Raw genomic sequence first — 18,905 nt, forward strand, 5'->3', positions numbered from 1 at the left:
CTGTGCGTTTCCAGTATGTGTTAATCATTTATGTTTACAACTACCAGGCGATAAACACTAGGAGGAAGAGAAGCCAAAGGTCTCATTTAGACATCAGTAAAGCAGAAGGTCTTCCATGAATGTCGTTCGGTAAGTTTGACCGTCGCATTTTCAATTATATTAATCTTTTCTTAAGTATCAGCCTGTAGTTTTTATTCTACACATAGCATGGTGACTATCACAAAAAGAACAAATGCTAATTTTCTTACCTGAAACATGTGCTACTCTTTTCACTCCGACATGGTCAGACATCTTGTACTGTGCTGCGTAACTGCTTTATTGTTAGAAACACCTTACATTTAACAATTCACAGAAACATGGAGAAACGAAAAGCGAATAATCATTGAAGTCACAGCAGTAAAAAAAGTTTTTTCACTTAATTATAATAAACTCATTGCTCATAAATCTACCAGTAGAACAGATTTAAAATATTTCTTTTGTCTTTACACCAAGTAGAAACAGAGGAACTACTGGTAAGCTTAAGCTAACCATAATAATGAAAACAAAGACTGATTTACATAAACTGAAAAGAGTTTGCAACATATTTTAAGGGGTCACTCCCTTCAAATAAAAGTTACTTACTTAGTTTGTCAATTTAAATGTACAAACTGAATCGTGAAGACTTGATTTTGGTCTCCTGGATTTCGACTTTATTAAATCAACGAGCTCTTTTCCCAAGTGAATGTAAGGAAAAAACTAAAAAAAAAACAAAAAACAAAGCAATGCATCATTTTTCTCATGATTTATTAAAATTTTCAAAATTCTTGCTTAATTTGGAAATCATGTCGTTGCACATGATGCAGATCTTTGTCTAACTTTATCAGTGTTAAAGAGGATTTCACACAGGGCAGAGCTGGCACTGCCAAGCTCTTCCTGTAGTGAAACCTTCCAACGTGTTTTATGGTACTGTTTGCGGGTGTGCCCTTCTGCAATATGCTGTTAAATTTCAACTCATGGAAATCAGAACAGTTTTATGCTCTTTGTGATCCCTTCAAGTAACTGAAAACTGTTTTGTCCAGCTACAAAACTGGAATACGTACGGTTACATCTGACATGTTAACTCAATTAAATGATGAAGGTCGACCACCTTGATCATTTAATTGAGTTTATATGTCAGACGTAACCATGAGGAATAATATGTTTTGTCTATATCTTCTGTCACAAATTGTCTCTTAGAGTGAGATGGATAAAATTAATGAATAGATGTCTAAATACTCTATAGATATATTTTTGCTCTATAAGTAGAGATTATTTGCATTATCAATTATTTTTTTAGTTGTTGTGACGTTTCAGCTTGTTTTGTCCAAACAAAGCTAATAAATATCGAACTTATAGTAAAATCAGAGAAAAGCAGCAGGATCCTCACATTTGAGAAATTGGACACTGAGTTGATTATAATTTTTTGTGGTTTCAGTCTGTCAGCCAGTTGGCTGGTCCTCAGCATTGTGTGTGATATTGAAATATCTTATGTTACTGAACTGTTGACTGTGAACCTTTGAACCTTGATTGCCTTGAACATTTGCCCGGACACTGGCTGATGCCAGAGGATGATTCCTACGTGCTTTGGTGATCTCATGACTTTTCCTCTAACGCTGCCGTGAGGTTTATATTTTTAGTTTTCACAGTGGTGGAGGATGTCTTCAGATTTACTTCAGTAAAAGTACTAATACCTCACTGTGAAAATACTCCATTAAAAGCAAAAGTACTCATTCTGCAGTAAAATGGTCTCCTTTACTATCTACTGTACGATTGCTGCATGGACGTGTGTAACTACTGTTGTAGATGTTTAAGGTTGAACTCATTTTCACTTCGTAGTTTAATCTACAACAACGCTTCATATTCTATAAAATCATCCCGTTTGTAGCATCGCTGTTCTGTGAGAACCACATAACTGAGCTCAGAAAAACAGCCTGTTTTTAGTTTTGTTACAATATATTTTACAGCTAAGTCAAGACGGTTTTAAAATAGTTCATTTATCTTTACGCTGATGATCCCCAGATTTGGAGTTACATGGTCTTTACCCGACAGGAAGAGTTTGAAATTTGTAATGTGAAAAGTAACTGGTAACTAAAAGCTGCCAGTCAAATGTAGTGGGGTAAAAATATAAAGTGTAATATTTTCCTCTGAGATTTAGTTGAGTAGATGCATAAAATCAAAACAATTAAAAAATGTGCCTCGTATAGTCTCGTTTCCTAATAATTGTTTATGTATTGATTATCAAAATAGTTCTCCATAACTTTCTGTTTATTAACTTATCAATAAATCGACTAAAAGTATCGGCTTTACTTACTAGATTCCTCTTTCTTTTCATTCACAGACATGGAGGGGATCACAGGAAGTATGTTGTTGTGCCTGCTTTGTCTTATCAGCTTAGCTAATGGTGAGTGCTCAGATCAGATTAGATTTACTTCTAATAAGTAATCATGTCTCTGAATCACCACTTAACAGTCTACTTAAACTGTTTCCACAGCAAATATCGGTCCTTCATTTGGTGAAACCTTTTTTGAAGTGTGTGAAGACATCCCCGTAGGTATGTGTGTGTGTGTGTGTGTGTGTGTGTGTGTGTGTGTGTGTGTAACAATAAAAACTATTTTTATTTCACTTTTGTGAGATGATTCCTCAACAAATGCTGCAAACATTTATATGTGTTCCACTGGTATTGTCACAGGTCAGCTTGCGTTTACTATACAAGCAACAGACCCAGAGGGTGACCCACTGACATATACACTCAGTGGTGCCGATGCTATATACTTTGAGGTCAACCAAAACACTGGGCAAGTTGATGTCCGAAGGTCTCTGGATAGAGAGGTATGGTTCAGGGGAAGTGGAGACCCTCTAGTTGTCAAAAGTCTTGTTTTGATTCTGTGTGTATTTGTTTTTTCAATTTCAATCAATTAATTTTTAATTTTCTTTATTCTAGAGCAATACTGTACTCAGGCCCATTGCTACTGTCACTGACGGTTTCACTGATGTAAGTGACACTTTTGTTTGTGGAAATCATCCATTTCATTGTAGTTTGTTCATTATATTCACTGAGTTAATCATGCAATGTCTTTCAGCGAACAACAACATTATCTATAGTATTAGCTGATGCCAACGACAACAAACCAATATTTCAGCAGGCTTCATACGATTTTTCGTGCCCAGAAGTAAGTCAAATATATTTGATCAATTCACTCTCTAAATACTCCAGCATGATATGGTTTTGGTTTATATAATGTCATTAAACCAGGTACCCAAACATCTGTCAATCCATTATCAAAATGAGCTTACACATTTTGTTTTTTTCCTCATCCCGTTCATCAGAACACTGCCGTCGGTACATCTCTGTTTAGGGTGCAAGCCACTGATGCCGACACTTCAAATGCCGGTGTTGTTCAATACAGAATTGAAAGTGTAAGCGTCCTTTGTAAATCATGTAATTGATTGATATTCTGATGTTCCATTAACTTCATTGAAACATAATTTACACTGTCTTTTCCAGGTTACTCCAGAGGCTGGACTGAGTCTGTTTAGCATCGTACCAGCAACTGGTGTAGTCTCATTAGCTGGGTCTCTGAATTATAATGAACTGAGTGGTTTCTATCAACTGAAGATTATCGCAACCGTAAGTATTTAGCTTCAAAATGATTTTGTGTTGGATATTTTTACCCATAATGATACTAACATGGCTCAAGGGAAAGTGGATCTTGTGGCAAAGTGTCTCTTGAAGACCTGTTTATGCCTAGTGGCTAGTTTGGCATGTAAGAATTGATTTGTGGTGTTGAGTCAGGCGTGTGTAAGCTGACCAATCAGAGCAGACTGGGTATTAAAACAGACAGAGGGGGAATACAGAGCTGCAGGACCAGACATCACAAAAGCATGGACACTTATTCTAGGAGTAACCCAAAAATAGAATTATGAACCTGGAAATGATCACAATGTCAACCCAATCATTCTTAAATGATTAAAGGTTAACTCCACTGATTTTACAGTGTGTTTCCAGGTTTTGGGGAGGGCAGCTGCTTATTTGAAAAAGTATAAGTAGTATAAAGGTTTTGTGGCTCCAAAGGAAACTGTATGTAATATGATAAACTGCCTCCAGTGATGTCACTCAGGGCACAATCACAACTGGCCCTGTTGCATATTGTGCCAAAGCAAGATTGTCCCTCCTCCCCAGTCTCCTGCTGCCCTGCACTCACACTGCTCCAGCCACAATCGGGCCTCAATTGTGACCTCTTGTAAATATGTCATCACGTCATAGCGCAGCTGCAAAACAATGGAGAACAGCGCAGAAAACATGAATAAACTGTCGCCTACATTATCCATAATGCAAATTAGCCACTGAGTGAAATCACTGGGGGCAATGTATCCGAATACAAGCAGTTTCCTCTAACGCCACAAAAGGCTTTATTCTACTTTCATCACATATGCAGGAGTTCTCCCCAAGACCTGTAAACACACTTTAATGTGTAAAATTGGTGGAGTTACCCTTTAGTTATTTCCATATAGAGTTATTCAAGTTATCACAACACATATCGCAGAGAACCAAAATATTGCAGTGTTGTCGATAGATTTACCTGATGATTTATAAATATCACTTTATAGTCTGTCATCAATATGTGTCAATTTGAATGTCCTTGTGTGTTCCCTAACAGGATGGTGGAGGCAAATGTTATTCTGACAGCATAACAACTCATTCAAGCATTGTTTTTGGCTTCATTACGGTTGTGGACATCCCAGACCTCGACCCTCAGTTTGTCGGTACTCCCTACGTAGCGAGTGTCAGAGAGGATTCTCTTGTGGTGAGTGCAGATATTTAAAGAGTGAAAGAATGTGAGGAAATGTAGGTTTTACTGCCATTAAGTCACCCAGTGTATTCAGTTTGAATGTATATTGCTGTAAATGATCGTTTGATAAGGCACACATCGGTTGTAAGGCTGCTTTGAGTTGTGTGTAAATTAAGAGAATTGTAAACGCATCCCTTTTTTGTTTCGTTGCCAGGACCAGTCTGTGATTAAAGTGACCGCTTTCGACCAGGACAGAGGAGTCAATGATGCCATAGTCTACAGCATTATAGGTGAGCCTCATCAACTTGGAACAACTAGTTGTTTCCACTGAGTCAGCAAATACATGTTTGTATTTTTTCACATTCTTTGACAGCGTCCACAGTAGAGGGAAACCAGTTCAAAATCTCCAGTGACGAGGGCGTCATATCTGTGTCGGCGCCGATTGACAGGGAAGAAATTGGTGACACTGTTACCCTGACTGTAAAGGTACAGGTTGTTTACTGCTCCTTAATAATACATCAATATATTTTGACTTTGTCTACCTTTTCTATTATGACAATTTTTTTTTGTCAATCGTAAATTTACAATGATTTAAAGGAATTTTTCAACATCTTGGTTCTGTCCATAATGTGCAGTATATAAGGAGTTTAGTTCAATTCACCCAAAAAGGAAAATTCAGTCATTATCTACTCAGCCCCATGCTAAAGTAGATAGGGACTTGCTTTAACATGTAAGAAAACAACCAAAAAATGAGGCTTGTCGCTATAATCCAAGTCTCCAGAAATTCTAAGATCCCAGATTGATTTGAAAATATTATTTACACCTTTTCTTCAGCCAGAAGTAATAAAATGAATATTAATATGTAAATAAATGAAGCTTTGCCTTAATTAACAAGTCAACAGTAGTCATACGCCCCAACTGTAGCCAGCTGACAGCCGCCAAGCAGATCACTGCTAACAATCAGTCACACACTAACCGCAGCTATTCCTGGCGCTAAGACGGCAGGTGATGGTCATATGACCATGCCCTACCTCTGACCTAAATTTTAGATAATAAATGACCATTTTAATCTTTTTAGTGTTCAAAACCTTATTAAAATAAGGAGATAAATGTTGAGACAGTTCAATTGTTATATTTTGTCAAATTTTAGGCAACTGAGTCTCAACTAAACATCAATGGGGACCCTGCCAGCACCACAACAGATGTATTGATCAACATCATCGACGTCAATGACAACCCCCCAGAGTTTTACAAGTGTGAAGGACAGGAAGACAAGCCCGTCTGTGTGATCGCAATTCAGTTCACTGGAGAGGTCTTCGAACACACAACAGGGTCTATTCCCATCAACATGATGGTCAAAGATCTGGATAAGGTGAGAGGGGAAAAAAATCACAAAAAGCCCCCTAAATGATGAGGCTTTCCTTTAATGCATGACCAGCTATGAGTAACATTAATGATCTTTGGCTTTTCACAGACTCGCAGAACTCAACTTACCCTGCAGGGAGCTGATAAGGGAATGTTCTCTGTGGAACCAGCATCTACCACATCAGACAGCGTCGTTCAGCTTCTGGTCAAGCAGCCTGACGAACTGGATTTCGAAAAAATACAGGAAGCGGTTCTGCAAGTAAGAAAAATTAAAAACAGTTTGTCCTTCATCCTTCATCTTTAGGTTGTGATATTTGTAATTTTTAAAGCACCTTACCAGTCTGCAGTGTTTCTTATGCTTGTGTTGTGATGCAGGTGATTGCAACAGATGAAGACAAACCCACCTTCAGTACCACTGCTACGGTTACTATTTCCATCAAGGACGCCAATGACAACAGCCCCACGTTCCCAGAGGACACGTATAAGTTGACGGTGGCTGAGCACTCTCCTGCTGGGACAGCAATAGCAACCATTACTGTAGGTCCTTTACTATCTGGATTCTTACAGTGCTAGAACTTGCATGTCAGAAACTCCTGAGGAACACACTTTGCTTTTTTTCCCCAGGCAACGGACCCAGACACAATGGATCAAGGCCTGATCACCTACAAACTTCTTCCAGAGAGCATGTACGTCAACACCTGAACCAGTTATTCAGATTATGTAAATATAGCCATTGTCTGCATTGTATTAACTGCGACACCCTCACTGACCAATCTCTATCTGTGTTTCAGACTTCCGTATTTCGACGTTAAGCCAACTACAGGTGAAATTTACGTGAAAAATGAAACTCTGTTGGATCGTGAAGTCAGATCTCTGTATTCAGCAACTCTGCAGGCCAGAGACACAGGAGGCAAGCCCGGCACCACGGTGCTGGAGATCACTTTGACTGACATCAACGACCAGCCTCCAGTATTCAACAGAGAGTCTTACCTGGAGTTTGTTCCAGAGGATGGACAGTTTGAACTTCAGATAACGGTAACTATCAGAGAACAGTTCATATTACCCATCTCAGGGCTGTTGATGCTGAAGTTCCCTGTTTAATTATGAACCTAAATCTCAAAGGGTTTTATACTTAAGGAAAGTATTTAATTGTGTGTTGCTTTGGACAAAAGATTCTCCTAAATGCCCTACAAATGAGCCAAAACTTAATTTTCTCAATGTGAGGGATAGAGGAAGTGGACAATTCTGGTGACAAATTTGGCGTTTTCTTTTAGCCTGAGGTTGCTTGTCAATGTAGTAATGTAGTATGTATAACACTGTCAAAGTCATGATGGGCCAGACATATCCTCTCTTTGGAGCCTAACATTACCCACATTGCAACTGCACTGCCAATTCTTCACTTGCACAATGTAGTGTGATATATATCCACTTTACTATACTATTAAGTTAACTAGTAAGCACCAGAAACAAAAGGGCAGCTGTGACTCAGGAGTAGAGCCAGTGTCTTGTAATTGGACGATCGCTGGTTTGATTCCCCTGGTCTGCATGTAAAAGTGTCCTTGGGCAAGATACTGAACCCCAAACTGCTCCCTATATGCAGGTCAGTACCTTGCACGGCTGCCACCACCATTGGTGTATGAATTGCTGTAAGCTGCTTTAGACAAAAAGGGTCCCCTAAACGTAAATGTTGCGATATACGTCACACTACATCTGGAAAATAGTTAGAAGATTCAATTTTGTCATGCTTGTAATGGCTAAAGTAGCCTCTGTCTCAGTCAAAGATGGGTAGGCCTCAGGGTTTGTTTTTTTAAACCCACTCAAGTGATGTCACTTGAGGCAATTTTTTTTTTTACAAATGCATTTTGGTGAGGGCCCTCATCTGCTTCAACAAGACAACACAAAGCAAAGTCCATAAATAACTTGTTTTCCCAGTTTGTTGTAAAAGATCCCATCCAACACCTTTGGGATAAACTGTAACACCGACTGTGAGCCAGGCCTTACCACCCAACATCAGTGGTCGACCTCAGTATTGCAGCTGAAACAAACTTTAATTTAATGAAAGTAGTTTTGGACATCACATGTTGGTGTCCACAGTTCTTTTTATGGGCATTCACATGTGTTAGCATTGTTGTATACGTTTCTTAACCTTTTCTTCTAATGTCTCTCATTTGGAAAGGCTACTGATGCAGATGAGACGGATTCGATAAACAGTCAAATTGTGTATGGAATCGAGCCGAGCGAATACAGCAGTAACTTCACCATCGACCCTGACACCGGTGTGCTAAGAAATCAAGGTACGCTTGATCGTGAGGCCTTAAATCCGGACCTGGATGGGAGGATCGAGCTCATCGTAACTGCTACTGACAAGGGTACTCCCCCATTGTCCAGCACTGTCCCAGTTATCATCAATGTGGAGGTAAATCTTCAGCAGTCTGTAACAATTTTTTGGTGCTTCTGGTGCTGCCACTTCTGGTGAGGATGATAACAATCTTCTTTTGATGTAATCCAGGATGTCAATGACAACGTACCACAATTTGAAGCCTCCTCTTACACTTTCTCAGTCAAAGAAGGAGTAAAAGGTCAGTTTTTACTTTGAGAAGCATGTTCAAGTGTATTACTGTGAAGCTGAAGTTTAATTGTGTTTTTCCTTCCCATCAGGTGCAAATGTTGGATCTGTTTATGCCAGGGATATGGACCAAACGGTAGACTTCAACCGCATTTCATTTAGCATTAATGGAGGCTTTGGCAGCTTCATCATTCGCTCCTCTGCAGTTGAGCAGGGTTACAGGGGGGAAATCTCGGTCGACCCAGACATTGAACTCGACTACGAGGGCAGCCGCAAGCATTACACACTACAGGTTGAGGCAACAGATCTGGAGGGTGAGACAGCTTCAGTGACAGTGGAGGTGAATGTGGTGGATGTGAACGACGAGAGGCCCGAGTTCCTGCCAACAGGGCCTTTTACAGTGAAGGAGAACACAACCATCACTGGGTCTGTTGGGTACTTTGAAGCACAAGACAAGGACGGGAATAATTCCCTGATCTACGAGCTAGAATCCATGACGTGCAAATGCAACGACTCTTGGACACCCTGCAGCAGCTTCATCTTAGAGCCAACGGGGGAAATCAAAGTCAACCCAGTGAAAGAGCTGGATTATGAACAATGTGACCAAGCTCTGATAGAGGCTCAGGTGATCGACGAATTAACAGAGAAGGGATGGAACAACAGTGCCACAACAGGTCAGCAGTGGGTTGTTTAGAGATAAGAAGAAGAAAAAAAGAGCACAAAATGGTCAAATACAGGGCTAAACACACATCTCATGTCACTTTACTTATCTTTTCTTTTAATCTTTGCAGGAGAAGTACTGATCAACATTGAAGACATCAACGACAACGTACCGGTGTTTATTCACACAAAGTCAACATTCGGTGAGTTTATATTTGAGATTGTGTGAGGTGACGCCTGTCCACTCCTGACCCTCCCACACCGCTCTTATTAGTCTCCCACATCAACAAGGATGATTTATTTAATCACATTTAATTGACTAATGTTAAAATAATGGAAAAATCTACTTTCCAAAATTAGTGTCAAAATAACATTTAATGCTGAATTTTCTGCTGTGGATTTTAGTTGTGGTGGCAGAAAGTGCAAGTTTGGGAACACAGGTTGCAGAAGTCACTGTGAGTACGAATGAAAAAACTAATAATGATTTCAGCTCGTTAATGAGATATGTGAGATGAAGTTTGGACATTTGTGCTTGTGTCTCTTGCTTCTCTCAGGCTACTGACCGTGACTCTGGAAAAAATGGGGAGATTAATTTCAAAGTAGCATTGGTTCAATTTGAAAACCTCAATAATGAGATAAGTGGGGAGAAGCTGCTGTTCACTGCCTTCACCACGCAGCGGCAGGACATCTACGTTGGACTTATTCAGTGAGTACAAAGTCATCGTGGTGCCACATCTCATTCTGCTCTAAACACGTTACTCACAAGTTTGGTGTTTACATATTGAACTTGCCTGCTGGGAACGGGCCCATTTGGCCAAAGGGTCAGGAGGCCCCTAGAACAGAGTGAAAGTCGGTCAGCTACAAAGAAATGCAAAACAACAACAAAGAGACAAAACACTACAAAGAGACAAAACACTACAAAGAGACAAAACAACTACACAGAGACATGAAACGTCTACAAAGAGAGGCAAAATGACCACAACAGTGACACAAAAAAACACCAAGAAGACACAAAAAGCACTTAACAAAGACACACAATGACAACAGATGGACTCAAAACTGACTTCAAAGAGACACACTGCGACTACAGCAGATACTCACAGTTTCCTCCACTTTCCACAGAACTACGGAGCCACTTGATTTGACACTGAAAGGGAAATATCTGGTTACAGTAACTGCAACTGACACCGGCGGCCTCTCCGCCAGTACCGTATTGGACGTGAGTGACTGAAATCATATAGCTAGATTTCTATTCACGACCCACACTGTGCTTCCCCGTCTGATTCCCTTTGTTCTTTTTTATTTGCAGCTTTTAACAGTTGATGGATCATATAAGGTTGAACTTGAATTTACGACTTCAGAAGCCGAGGTTGAGAGAGACCGTGATGAAATCGTCAGGTGCATACAGAAGTTATTTTCTTCATTTTATTTATTTAAGCTTTACATCTGTCGTGTGTTTGTTTGTGAACTGGTATTTTCTCTGATTGCTGATCTTTCAGTGCGCTTACAGCGGCCACCAGTGCTGCTGTTCAAATTATTACTATCAGGGAGAACACTGCTCCAGAATCGAGGTAAGTTCTGTGTCTCATCACCTCTAAATATAAAGCACAATACATCAACATACAGTCTGTGAAGATGGATACAGATCATTATTGGCTGGCGTTGACATAAACACTTGCAGGCTGTTTTCCACTAGGTGGTGCCAGTGTCACTGTAATCAGTCACATTGTTGAGGACGAATTATTTGCTGATAATTGCAGCAACACAGGAAGAATTTTCCTTTTTCCTTTTAAGCATGAATAGTTGATTCAGGCGCATTACTTTAGGTGTGTAAGCAAGTTTTCTCCCTCTGTCAGGGCTGAAGGTACCACTATTGTGGAGGCATACTTCATCTACCCCAATGGGACGGCTCTCGACTCTGTAGAAGTGAGGAAGAAGCTCTCTTCACCCGAGCATTACCTCGCACTGGGACAGCTTGGCCTCATGAACATCGTAAGTTGTGGAGCTGAAGTTTATTTTTTACTCATTATAAGGTCTTTTTTCAATGTCCCGAAAGCAGCATTCAACCAGTGCTCAATTTTACACTGTACTGGCAGAGATGTGTTTTTGGTCAGGAAAGAAGGGTACATTACTCAACATTAAGTGTAGATGCAGCTGAGTTAACTCAGAGACTAGATTTTCCTTGTAGCCACTTTTCCTGATGCTGTTAGACATTGTATGATAATCCACAATAGTTTTAATCATATTACAAAGAAATAAGCATACAATGCAATGAAACATTGATTGATCACAACACAAACTGATCAGCAGATGATTCATGTACAGTGTAAGTACCTTAATACAGGATTATGAAAAGAGCTGCTTGTCAGGAGACACGTGTCCATTTGTTGAAATCACTGATCCAAGTGAATTTAAAAAAGACCATTAGGAAGACACTAAAGAGGAATTCTGAATTCATGTTGAGCCTCATCTGAGGCTAAGATTAATACATTTTACTGCAGTCAAACATTAATGTGCACTGAAATGAAGATTAGTTTTATTATCACAATCATTATTGTACTTTTGCCTTAAGGATTTGTTCAGCTGAACTGAATGGAGCAAAGATGCAGCCAGGAGGGTGGATTTGGGTTTGAAACCTTAATCATTAATGTAAATGAATTTCATCATCACTATAATTTCCTCTGCCAGGAAGGTTATGTTTTCGCCCATGTCCGTTTGTTAGTTGGTTTTTCGGTGAGATTACACAAAATCTACAGAGCGGATTGGATGGAGGATGGGTCTCTGCCCTGAGTAGACTCCATGAACTTTTGGTGCTGATACCAAATAAAGGGGACGGATCCAGGAAACCTTTTCTGTCTTTCATTATCATTGCAAGATATTTAAGTGGCTGTTATCAATGAGTGACTACGATCTGATGCGGATTCAAATAAAAATCTAGATCTGATAGATTTGAATATATCTTCTTTGATATTAGGTTAAGCTTGATGCATTGAAATAAAGGGGCTGCTGTGCCGTGGCAGAGGTATGCCCTCCACTGAATTCTAGTTTTTGTAGTTTATAAATGTTTCACAACTATATTGTCAGATCTGACATAAATGAAACCTTATATGGCCCAAAGACAAGTTATTCTAAAGATGGATTTCTAACTCGTGTTTCAGGGGAGCGCTCCTGAGGCTGAAAAAGAATCGGACCCTTGGAAGTTCATCCTGCTGGGCATGGTGGCAGGCCTCATCATTGTGCTGGCTGTCCTCACCACCTCCCTGATGTGCACTCGCAGGAAGTAAGAATTATGTTAGGAACAGGATCAGACAGGATGCTGAACTATTAACCACACAATTTATCCAAAAGTGTCATTGATCTTAAAACATTCAAACTAATCGACTCACTTCACTCTACAGCTTCAGGAGGAAGCTGAAGGCAGCTAAAGCCATGAACTCTGCATCCATGGTGACTTATGACAACCAGAAAAGTGGTCCCGTGGTGCCTGGAACCAACAAATACACCATGGAGGGGTGAGGAGACAACCACATAAACCAATGAGTAAATAGTATGAATATATTTCTGACTGTGGATGTTGTTATTTGCTCACAGGGCCAATCCTGTCCTCAACCTCAACATCGACACAACCATGATCTTGGACATGGACGAGGAGAGCTCAGATGTGGACAAAGTCAGGTAAAGAAAAGCTCTCTGTGACTGATCTCCACCATCTGTTGAGAGCAGTTAATATCTCGGTCACCGCAGTTTGACACGGCGGTGGCTCACAGTGACACAGGACCTCGTGCTCCGCTCTGTGGCAGTCCTGGTTAATAGACTGGGAATGTTTCCAGGTGAACATTTTGTCCCAGTGTGCTCGCTATGGCATGCTGCGATGAAGAACTGCCTCCCGACATTGGCATGTGACCTTGAAAACTGAAATATTGACTTGTTGAAGGAAAAACACTCTTGGTGAAATGATCAACTTTGAATCTTTTTTTCCCCTGCAGCCTCAACTCCCTGGAGTACACTGAAGACATGGACAAGGAAACAACAAATGGCATGGTGAGTTTTTACATTTCACAGTCCCGTCTTCATTCTGTACTAAGTAGAATATGGTTTAATCTTAAAACATGTCTCCTCATCAGCACGTGATCATGGAGGAGGAGGACGATGACGGGGAACCACCAGAATACATCGAGCCTCTGGGTGCCGCGCTGGCTCAGCTGGGCCAGAAGAAAGGCTCCAACAAAGCTCAGATGGGTTTTACTAACCCTGCGTTCAGCACTACAGACCTGTGATGGATGTGTAGAAGAGAGACCTCAGATGGACACATGTTGCTATCAGGCCCACCAAATACTGTATTGTTTGACATCTTCAAAAATCCTTCTCTTCTCACTGATGATAATTTATTATTGATGGTAAGCACACGATTCATTCAACTGATCATGTGACACTGAAACAATACATATGCTCATATGGAAAATATGCTTTGTTGCTCTCTTCAGTTAGATGAGAAGATTTATGTGAGTCTAAATATTAAGCTACATTAGCATCAAGATTGCAAACGCAGCTAACAGTTATAATCTGTACAAACATATCAAAACTGACTCTGATTTGCTGTTTCCTCCGTTTCCTGTTTTTATGCTTAGTTAATGCTAGTAAGATTCTGCTATTTCCGATGAGCAGTTAAACAGCTGTTAATTTCTTTATTCATTTAAAAGAAACTTCCTGAATTGTTTCGGCGTAACTTCTGCTGATCATTCCAACTTAACTTCCATCTAGTTTCTGTCTAATTTCTCCTCAGCAGGCCAATACATTGAGGTCAGTTGTTGCAGCGTGCAGACGAAACTAGTTGGAAATTAAATTGGAATAATTAGCAAAAGTTAAACAAAAACTACTTGGAAGTTTCCTGGGAATGTATGAAAGAAATTACCGGCTTTTCATTAACTTCTTGTTGGAAAATAGAATATTATTATTATTATTACAATGGGGTAGTCGTAGTTAATTATTGACGTAACTTTGGGGTTGTTTCAAAGAAATGTCAAATACGCTGCTTGATAATCACCATGAAAGTTAGTCTATAAATCTTTTCATCAAACTCTCAGCAAGAAAGCCGATAACCTATTTCTCAAACTCTGGAACTCTTCATTTTAAAAAATGTCTTGATCTTATCCAGACAATAAAAAATTGAGCAGAAAAACAGAAAAAAACAATTATTTGTTGCACATGTGAATCACTTTATTTGTGTTAATATATTAAGCAATCGTTTAAAAACTGTTTGGTTTGCTTTGAAATAAACTGTATTATAAGTTATGTCAACACTCAATGATTTTTTTTTTTTAGTTGCAACGAGAAAGAAAAAATCCAAAAAGAGTAACAAGCATATTGAATCAATGTCGATGTCTGAATGAAAGTCTTATTTATGACTCTTTAATCTTATACATGTTCTGCTTTTGGGTTCAAGAGACCTGTTGCTGAAATAAAACCTCATGCAGGTGAGTTTTAGACTCCCTAAAAACAAAAGAAGTCTTTATTCTCTGCTGACATCTAAATGAATGTATAACAAGTGCAATCTGTGAATAAAATAAATTTCTTCAAATCTGCATCTGATCCCACTTTTATGAGGTTAATGTATGAACACCAACATCACCAACACTGCAACACTTTAAAAATAAGTTTCATCACAAACTCAATCACTAATAATGGCGTTAAAGTACAGTAAGTATAATGACTGAAAATACAGGAGTCAGGAGTTATTACTTTTCTCAAATGATCTTGATAGTGCTCGTTGTCGGTACATTTTTATACTTTTTCACAATACAAACAAGTCAAAACATTGTGCCAAATGTAAAAAGCAGAATATAGGACATAGAAAAGCCTGCACTCGTGGTAAGCACTCCTCGCACGCAAACACACAAAGAAGCGATTTCAACTTCCATACCTTCGAAAAAACAAAACGACCCTTAAACTGTCACTCTATCACCTCTCTCCGCTGATTGATTACGATGGCTTTTCATTGTTTGAGGTGCACTTCGAAAAAAAAGCATCAACAGCTAAAATGACTCATGACGACTGAATGACCGAGTTTATGATGACACTGATACACCGGCCTCGTTTCTCCAACATGGAACGGCAAGAAAAAAAACCACAACATGAACTCGTCTCGTGTGGCTGATTGTCACTGATCAGTGCTCCACGTCAGAAGGAAAATGCTCTTGTGCTTTTGTGTCTCGTGTGAGGAGGTGATTTGCTTCTCAGGGCAACATCACTCTGAAGTAAATCAGTGACTGCTCTGTGTCACAGCCATCAAACCTGGTTCTCCAGCACAGGGTGTGTTTTCTCCCAACCAGCTTCTGTTTTTCTTTCTTATGTCACTCAGTGGTGTGAGCTTTGGAGCAGCAGTGCGGCTGCTGCATGTTCTCCATCATCTGGCGGAAGGGGTTCCTCCTGCGTCGGCTCACCTCCCCGTCCCCCCTCTTCCCCTCCCGGCCCTTACCTGAGCCCCCCTGCTCCGACTCTGGAGAGAGGGGCACGGCCGAGGGGTTGAGCGGAGGAGGCGGAGGCATGGAGGGCTGCCTCTTCTTCACCTGTTTCTCCAGGTGCTTCTGGATGGCCGAGCCCAGCACAGTCACCTCCACCACTGCCCCGTACACCTCCCACGTCATCCCCTTTTCATCCCAGCTCACCTCCTGCACCGGCTCCTCGCACTTCTCCTTACAGTTTCTCCCCTCTTCAGCTGCTGCAACTGTATCCTCATCAGTAGCTTTCTCCTCTTCGGCCTCCTGCTCATTTTTGTCCTCCTCTTCCTCCACTATCTTCTCCTCTATGCTGGCTCCCTTCCTGATCTTGGGGAAACTCGTGATGGTGGGGGTCCTCGGGGTCATGGGGGCTGTAGCTACAGAGCGATACTCCACCTGCTGACCCACCTGCATCTCAGCGTCCTTAGTCTCTGTACTCAGGGCTGCGCACCTCCCGATGGAGCTGGGGAAGCAGAAGGCCTGGTCCCCCTCAGGAGGGGTCATGGGGCTGGTGGCCGCAGACTGACACTGCACCACCTCCAGGCTGACCTGCGTGCGGATGTTGTGGCAACCGAAAGGAGCTGGCGATTCAGGGACGGCAGGCTTCGTCACGCAAACGTTTTTCAGCCCTTCAGCTTTTCCATGTTTCACTTCTGTTTTTGCTTCCGAGGCGTCCTCAGTTTGGTTTGCTGGAGGGTTTGCGTTTGAGGAGTCCTGTGTTTCTGTGGAGGTGTTTTCACTTCCGTCCTCCGTCTTTACATCCCCGCTGCTTTCTCCCGGCTCCTTGTATTCATCGATTTTCACCATCTCTGTCTCCTCCTCTCCCTCGTTGTTGTCATAGTGGGTCACCATGATTGTAATGTCTTGATCCATGCTTCCCATCCTCTGCTGCTTGCACTGCTGATTACCATCCTCCACAGTTATGTGTGCATCTATGAGCCGAGCAGGAGGGCAGCTGGTGGAGCTCTCTTGAGTTGCATTAGAGCTGAAGTCCATACCCAGCTCCTTCGATGTGGTGACTCTCTCGGACTCTGCCAGACTTTGCGTCTGCCCCTCACTCTTTTTCACCTTCTCTCTCCCGATAAGCTCTGGAAAAGCCGTGGTGGATGGCGTCTTTGGGGTCATGGGGGACGTGGCAACGGAGCAGAACTCCACCTGATGACCCACCTGTAGCTCTGCGTCTTTAGTGTCGGTTCCCACCCCGAAACCAGCTCCGATTTTCCCAAAAGAGCTTGGGAAGAAGAATGAATTTGTGCCTTCAGGGGGCGTCATGGGGCTGGTGGCTGCAGAGTGACACTGGACCACCTCCAGGCTGACCTGTGTGCGCATGTGGTGCTGGCCGGCAGGAGCTGGGGAACGTGGATCTAAGGGGCCTGGACTTGCTGGTACAGCCATCGAGATGTTCCCAATCTCAGCTCCTTTTTCTCCGCCACGATCCATGTTTTTATCCTCATCCTCATCACTCAGGAACTTGTTGGAGATTGTCATGCCGTTGTATATTTGATCAGCTTCAGGCTGTTGTGTCAGAGGGATGGCTCCTATAGAGTCTGATTGATTGTCACAAACCTCTCCTGAGAGCTCTTGGTCTTTGGATATCAGATCTGTCTCTTCAGCATCGCTGGCGTTCATGTGAAGTTCTGGCTCACAGTCCCCTGGACTTGTTGACTCTTGACTCGTGTTAGTCTGAGCTCCCTCAGGTTTGGTGCTGCCATCTAAGTTGCCTGGACGCTCTCCATCATCTTCCTTCTCACAAGGCTTGTGGTCGTCTGTGAGACCTTTCATCTCGTCCTTTAGACTTCCCATTTTGCCTCTGCATTAAAGTGGTGGATTACCTGCAGGGCAGAACACAACACGGACACACTGTTGGTGCAAAATGTAACCGGTAACTATAACAACAAGGGGAAAAGCAAAGGTTTGAGTATGTGATAAAAAAAATTATTCCATTATGCGGTATTGATGTCAAGAATCCAAACACTGTTACATCACGAGTTACATCACCGCTACTATTAGATTGAAATGATCACGTTTATTCAGAACATCATGACACTGTAATCTGGGAGATTTGTTATGAAAAGACATGATCTTAAATCCTTTAAAATCATTTAACTGTTTGGTTATATGTAAGATTGTATCTTTCTACCCTAAAAATATATTGCATAGTTTAAAGTCTAGTTCTACTTCAATCTGTCATCACAATAAACAAAAGTCATGCGCAGGAATCAAGAGTTCCTCAAATTTCAACTATTAAAACAGCGTCAAACAAATATTAAGAAAATCAGGAGTAACAGACGTACCTCAGTGGTCCAAATCAGACTGAAGTCTCTCCAAAACTCTCCCTCAAATTTGGGTCAAACATCGCAAATCTTACAGTCGATCGGCACCCACATCTGTCCGTTTGCCTCCCCTGTTGATTGATAGTGATTGCAGTGGCTCCAGGTTTGTCTCTAGAAGAATCTATCTTAGGCAACCCTCGCTCTCTAAGCTGTGGCTGTGTCTATCGAAAAGCTTCACATTTCCAGTTTCCCTGGAAACCACAGCCGTGTGCTGGCAGTGTGTGGTAATGTAATGACAAAATCTCTGTTCAGCTCTCTAATCATCAGTAAATCATAGTAATTAACTCCAGGTTCTCATAGCAACACAATGGGTGACCGTGTGTGCAGAGATTAAACTTGTGAATTGGTTGAACTGGCTTCGGTGGAGAAGTTTTTAGGAGAGGCATGCATTGAGATAAAAGCTTTCGTGTCACTACTGAGGATGAGTGTGAGTGCTGGTGAGGGGAGGGTGGAGTATGCAGAAGAGGGATTTGTCCTCTTAATAATGCATGACTACTTTTAAATAAGAATGTATCAGTGAAGGCCACACTGACCACTCTCAGAGTAGAGAAATCAATGTACAATAGAAGATATATATATATATATATATATATTTATATATATATATAAAAAAGGCACTTCCTCTGACCCACGTTTCATTTTGTGGAGCCAGCAGCTCATTACAGGACCAGGAAAT

General features: G+C 41.2%; 2 protein-coding genes across 2 annotated transcripts; one reads left to right on the forward strand and one right to left on the reverse strand.

The window, feature by feature from the left end:
- cdhr2 (cadherin related family member 2) lies at positions 1-14,981 on the forward strand. Its single transcript, XM_030396863.1, has 31 exons — positions 1-129; positions 2,357-2,419; positions 2,510-2,569; positions 2,708-2,847; positions 2,960-3,010; positions 3,099-3,188; positions 3,346-3,435; positions 3,524-3,646; positions 4,677-4,823; positions 5,023-5,098; positions 5,182-5,294; positions 5,959-6,180; positions 6,283-6,432; positions 6,549-6,710; positions 6,798-6,859; positions 6,965-7,208; positions 8,350-8,589; positions 8,683-8,752; positions 8,832-9,413; positions 9,531-9,602; positions 9,805-9,854; positions 9,954-10,105; positions 10,522-10,618; positions 10,709-10,797; positions 10,899-10,970; positions 11,256-11,391; positions 12,558-12,679; positions 12,798-12,911; positions 12,991-13,074; positions 13,386-13,440; positions 13,524-14,981. Exons 1-31 carry the CDS (start codon positions 120-122, stop codon positions 13,674-13,676), a joined length of 3,891 nt encoding a protein of 1,296 aa, XP_030252723.1. The 5' UTR covers positions 1-119; the 3' UTR covers positions 13,677-14,981.
- gprin1 (G protein regulated inducer of neurite outgrowth 1) lies at positions 14,978-18,635 on the reverse strand. The gene is made up of 2 exons (XM_030396864.1): positions 18,191-18,635; positions 14,978-17,728 (listed from the first exon to the last, which is right to left on the reverse strand). The coding sequence occupies exon 2, from the start codon at positions 17,697-17,699 to the stop codon at positions 15,750-15,752; it is 1,950 nt and encodes a 649-aa protein (XP_030252724.1). The 5' UTR covers positions 17,700-17,728; positions 18,191-18,635; the 3' UTR covers positions 14,978-15,749.
- Between the last annotated feature and the right edge of the window lie 270 nt (positions 18,636-18,905).

This window comes from Sparus aurata, chromosome 18 (assembly GCF_900880675.1).
Source record: "Sparus aurata chromosome 18, fSpaAur1.1, whole genome shotgun sequence".
Classification (NCBI taxonomy): domain Eukaryota; kingdom Metazoa; phylum Chordata; class Actinopteri; order Spariformes; family Sparidae; genus Sparus; species Sparus aurata.

What these genes read in the sequence shown, in the direction of transcription:
- cdhr2 (XM_030396863.1), top strand. An exon ending in AACTGAAGATTATCGCAACC is followed by an intron (nt 3,647 to 4,676) that starts GTAAGTATTTAG and finishes GTTCCCTAACAG; the next exon opens with GATGGTGGAGGCAAATGTTA. An exon ending in CTGATGTGCACTCGCAGGAA is followed by an intron (nt 12,680 to 12,797) that starts GTAAGAATTATG and finishes TTCACTCTACAG; the next exon opens with CTTCAGGAGGAAGCTGAAGG.
- gprin1 (XM_030396864.1), bottom strand. Translation starts at nt 17,699, where the DNA reads ATGGGAAGTCTAAAGGACGAGATGAAAGGTCTCACAGACGACCACAAG.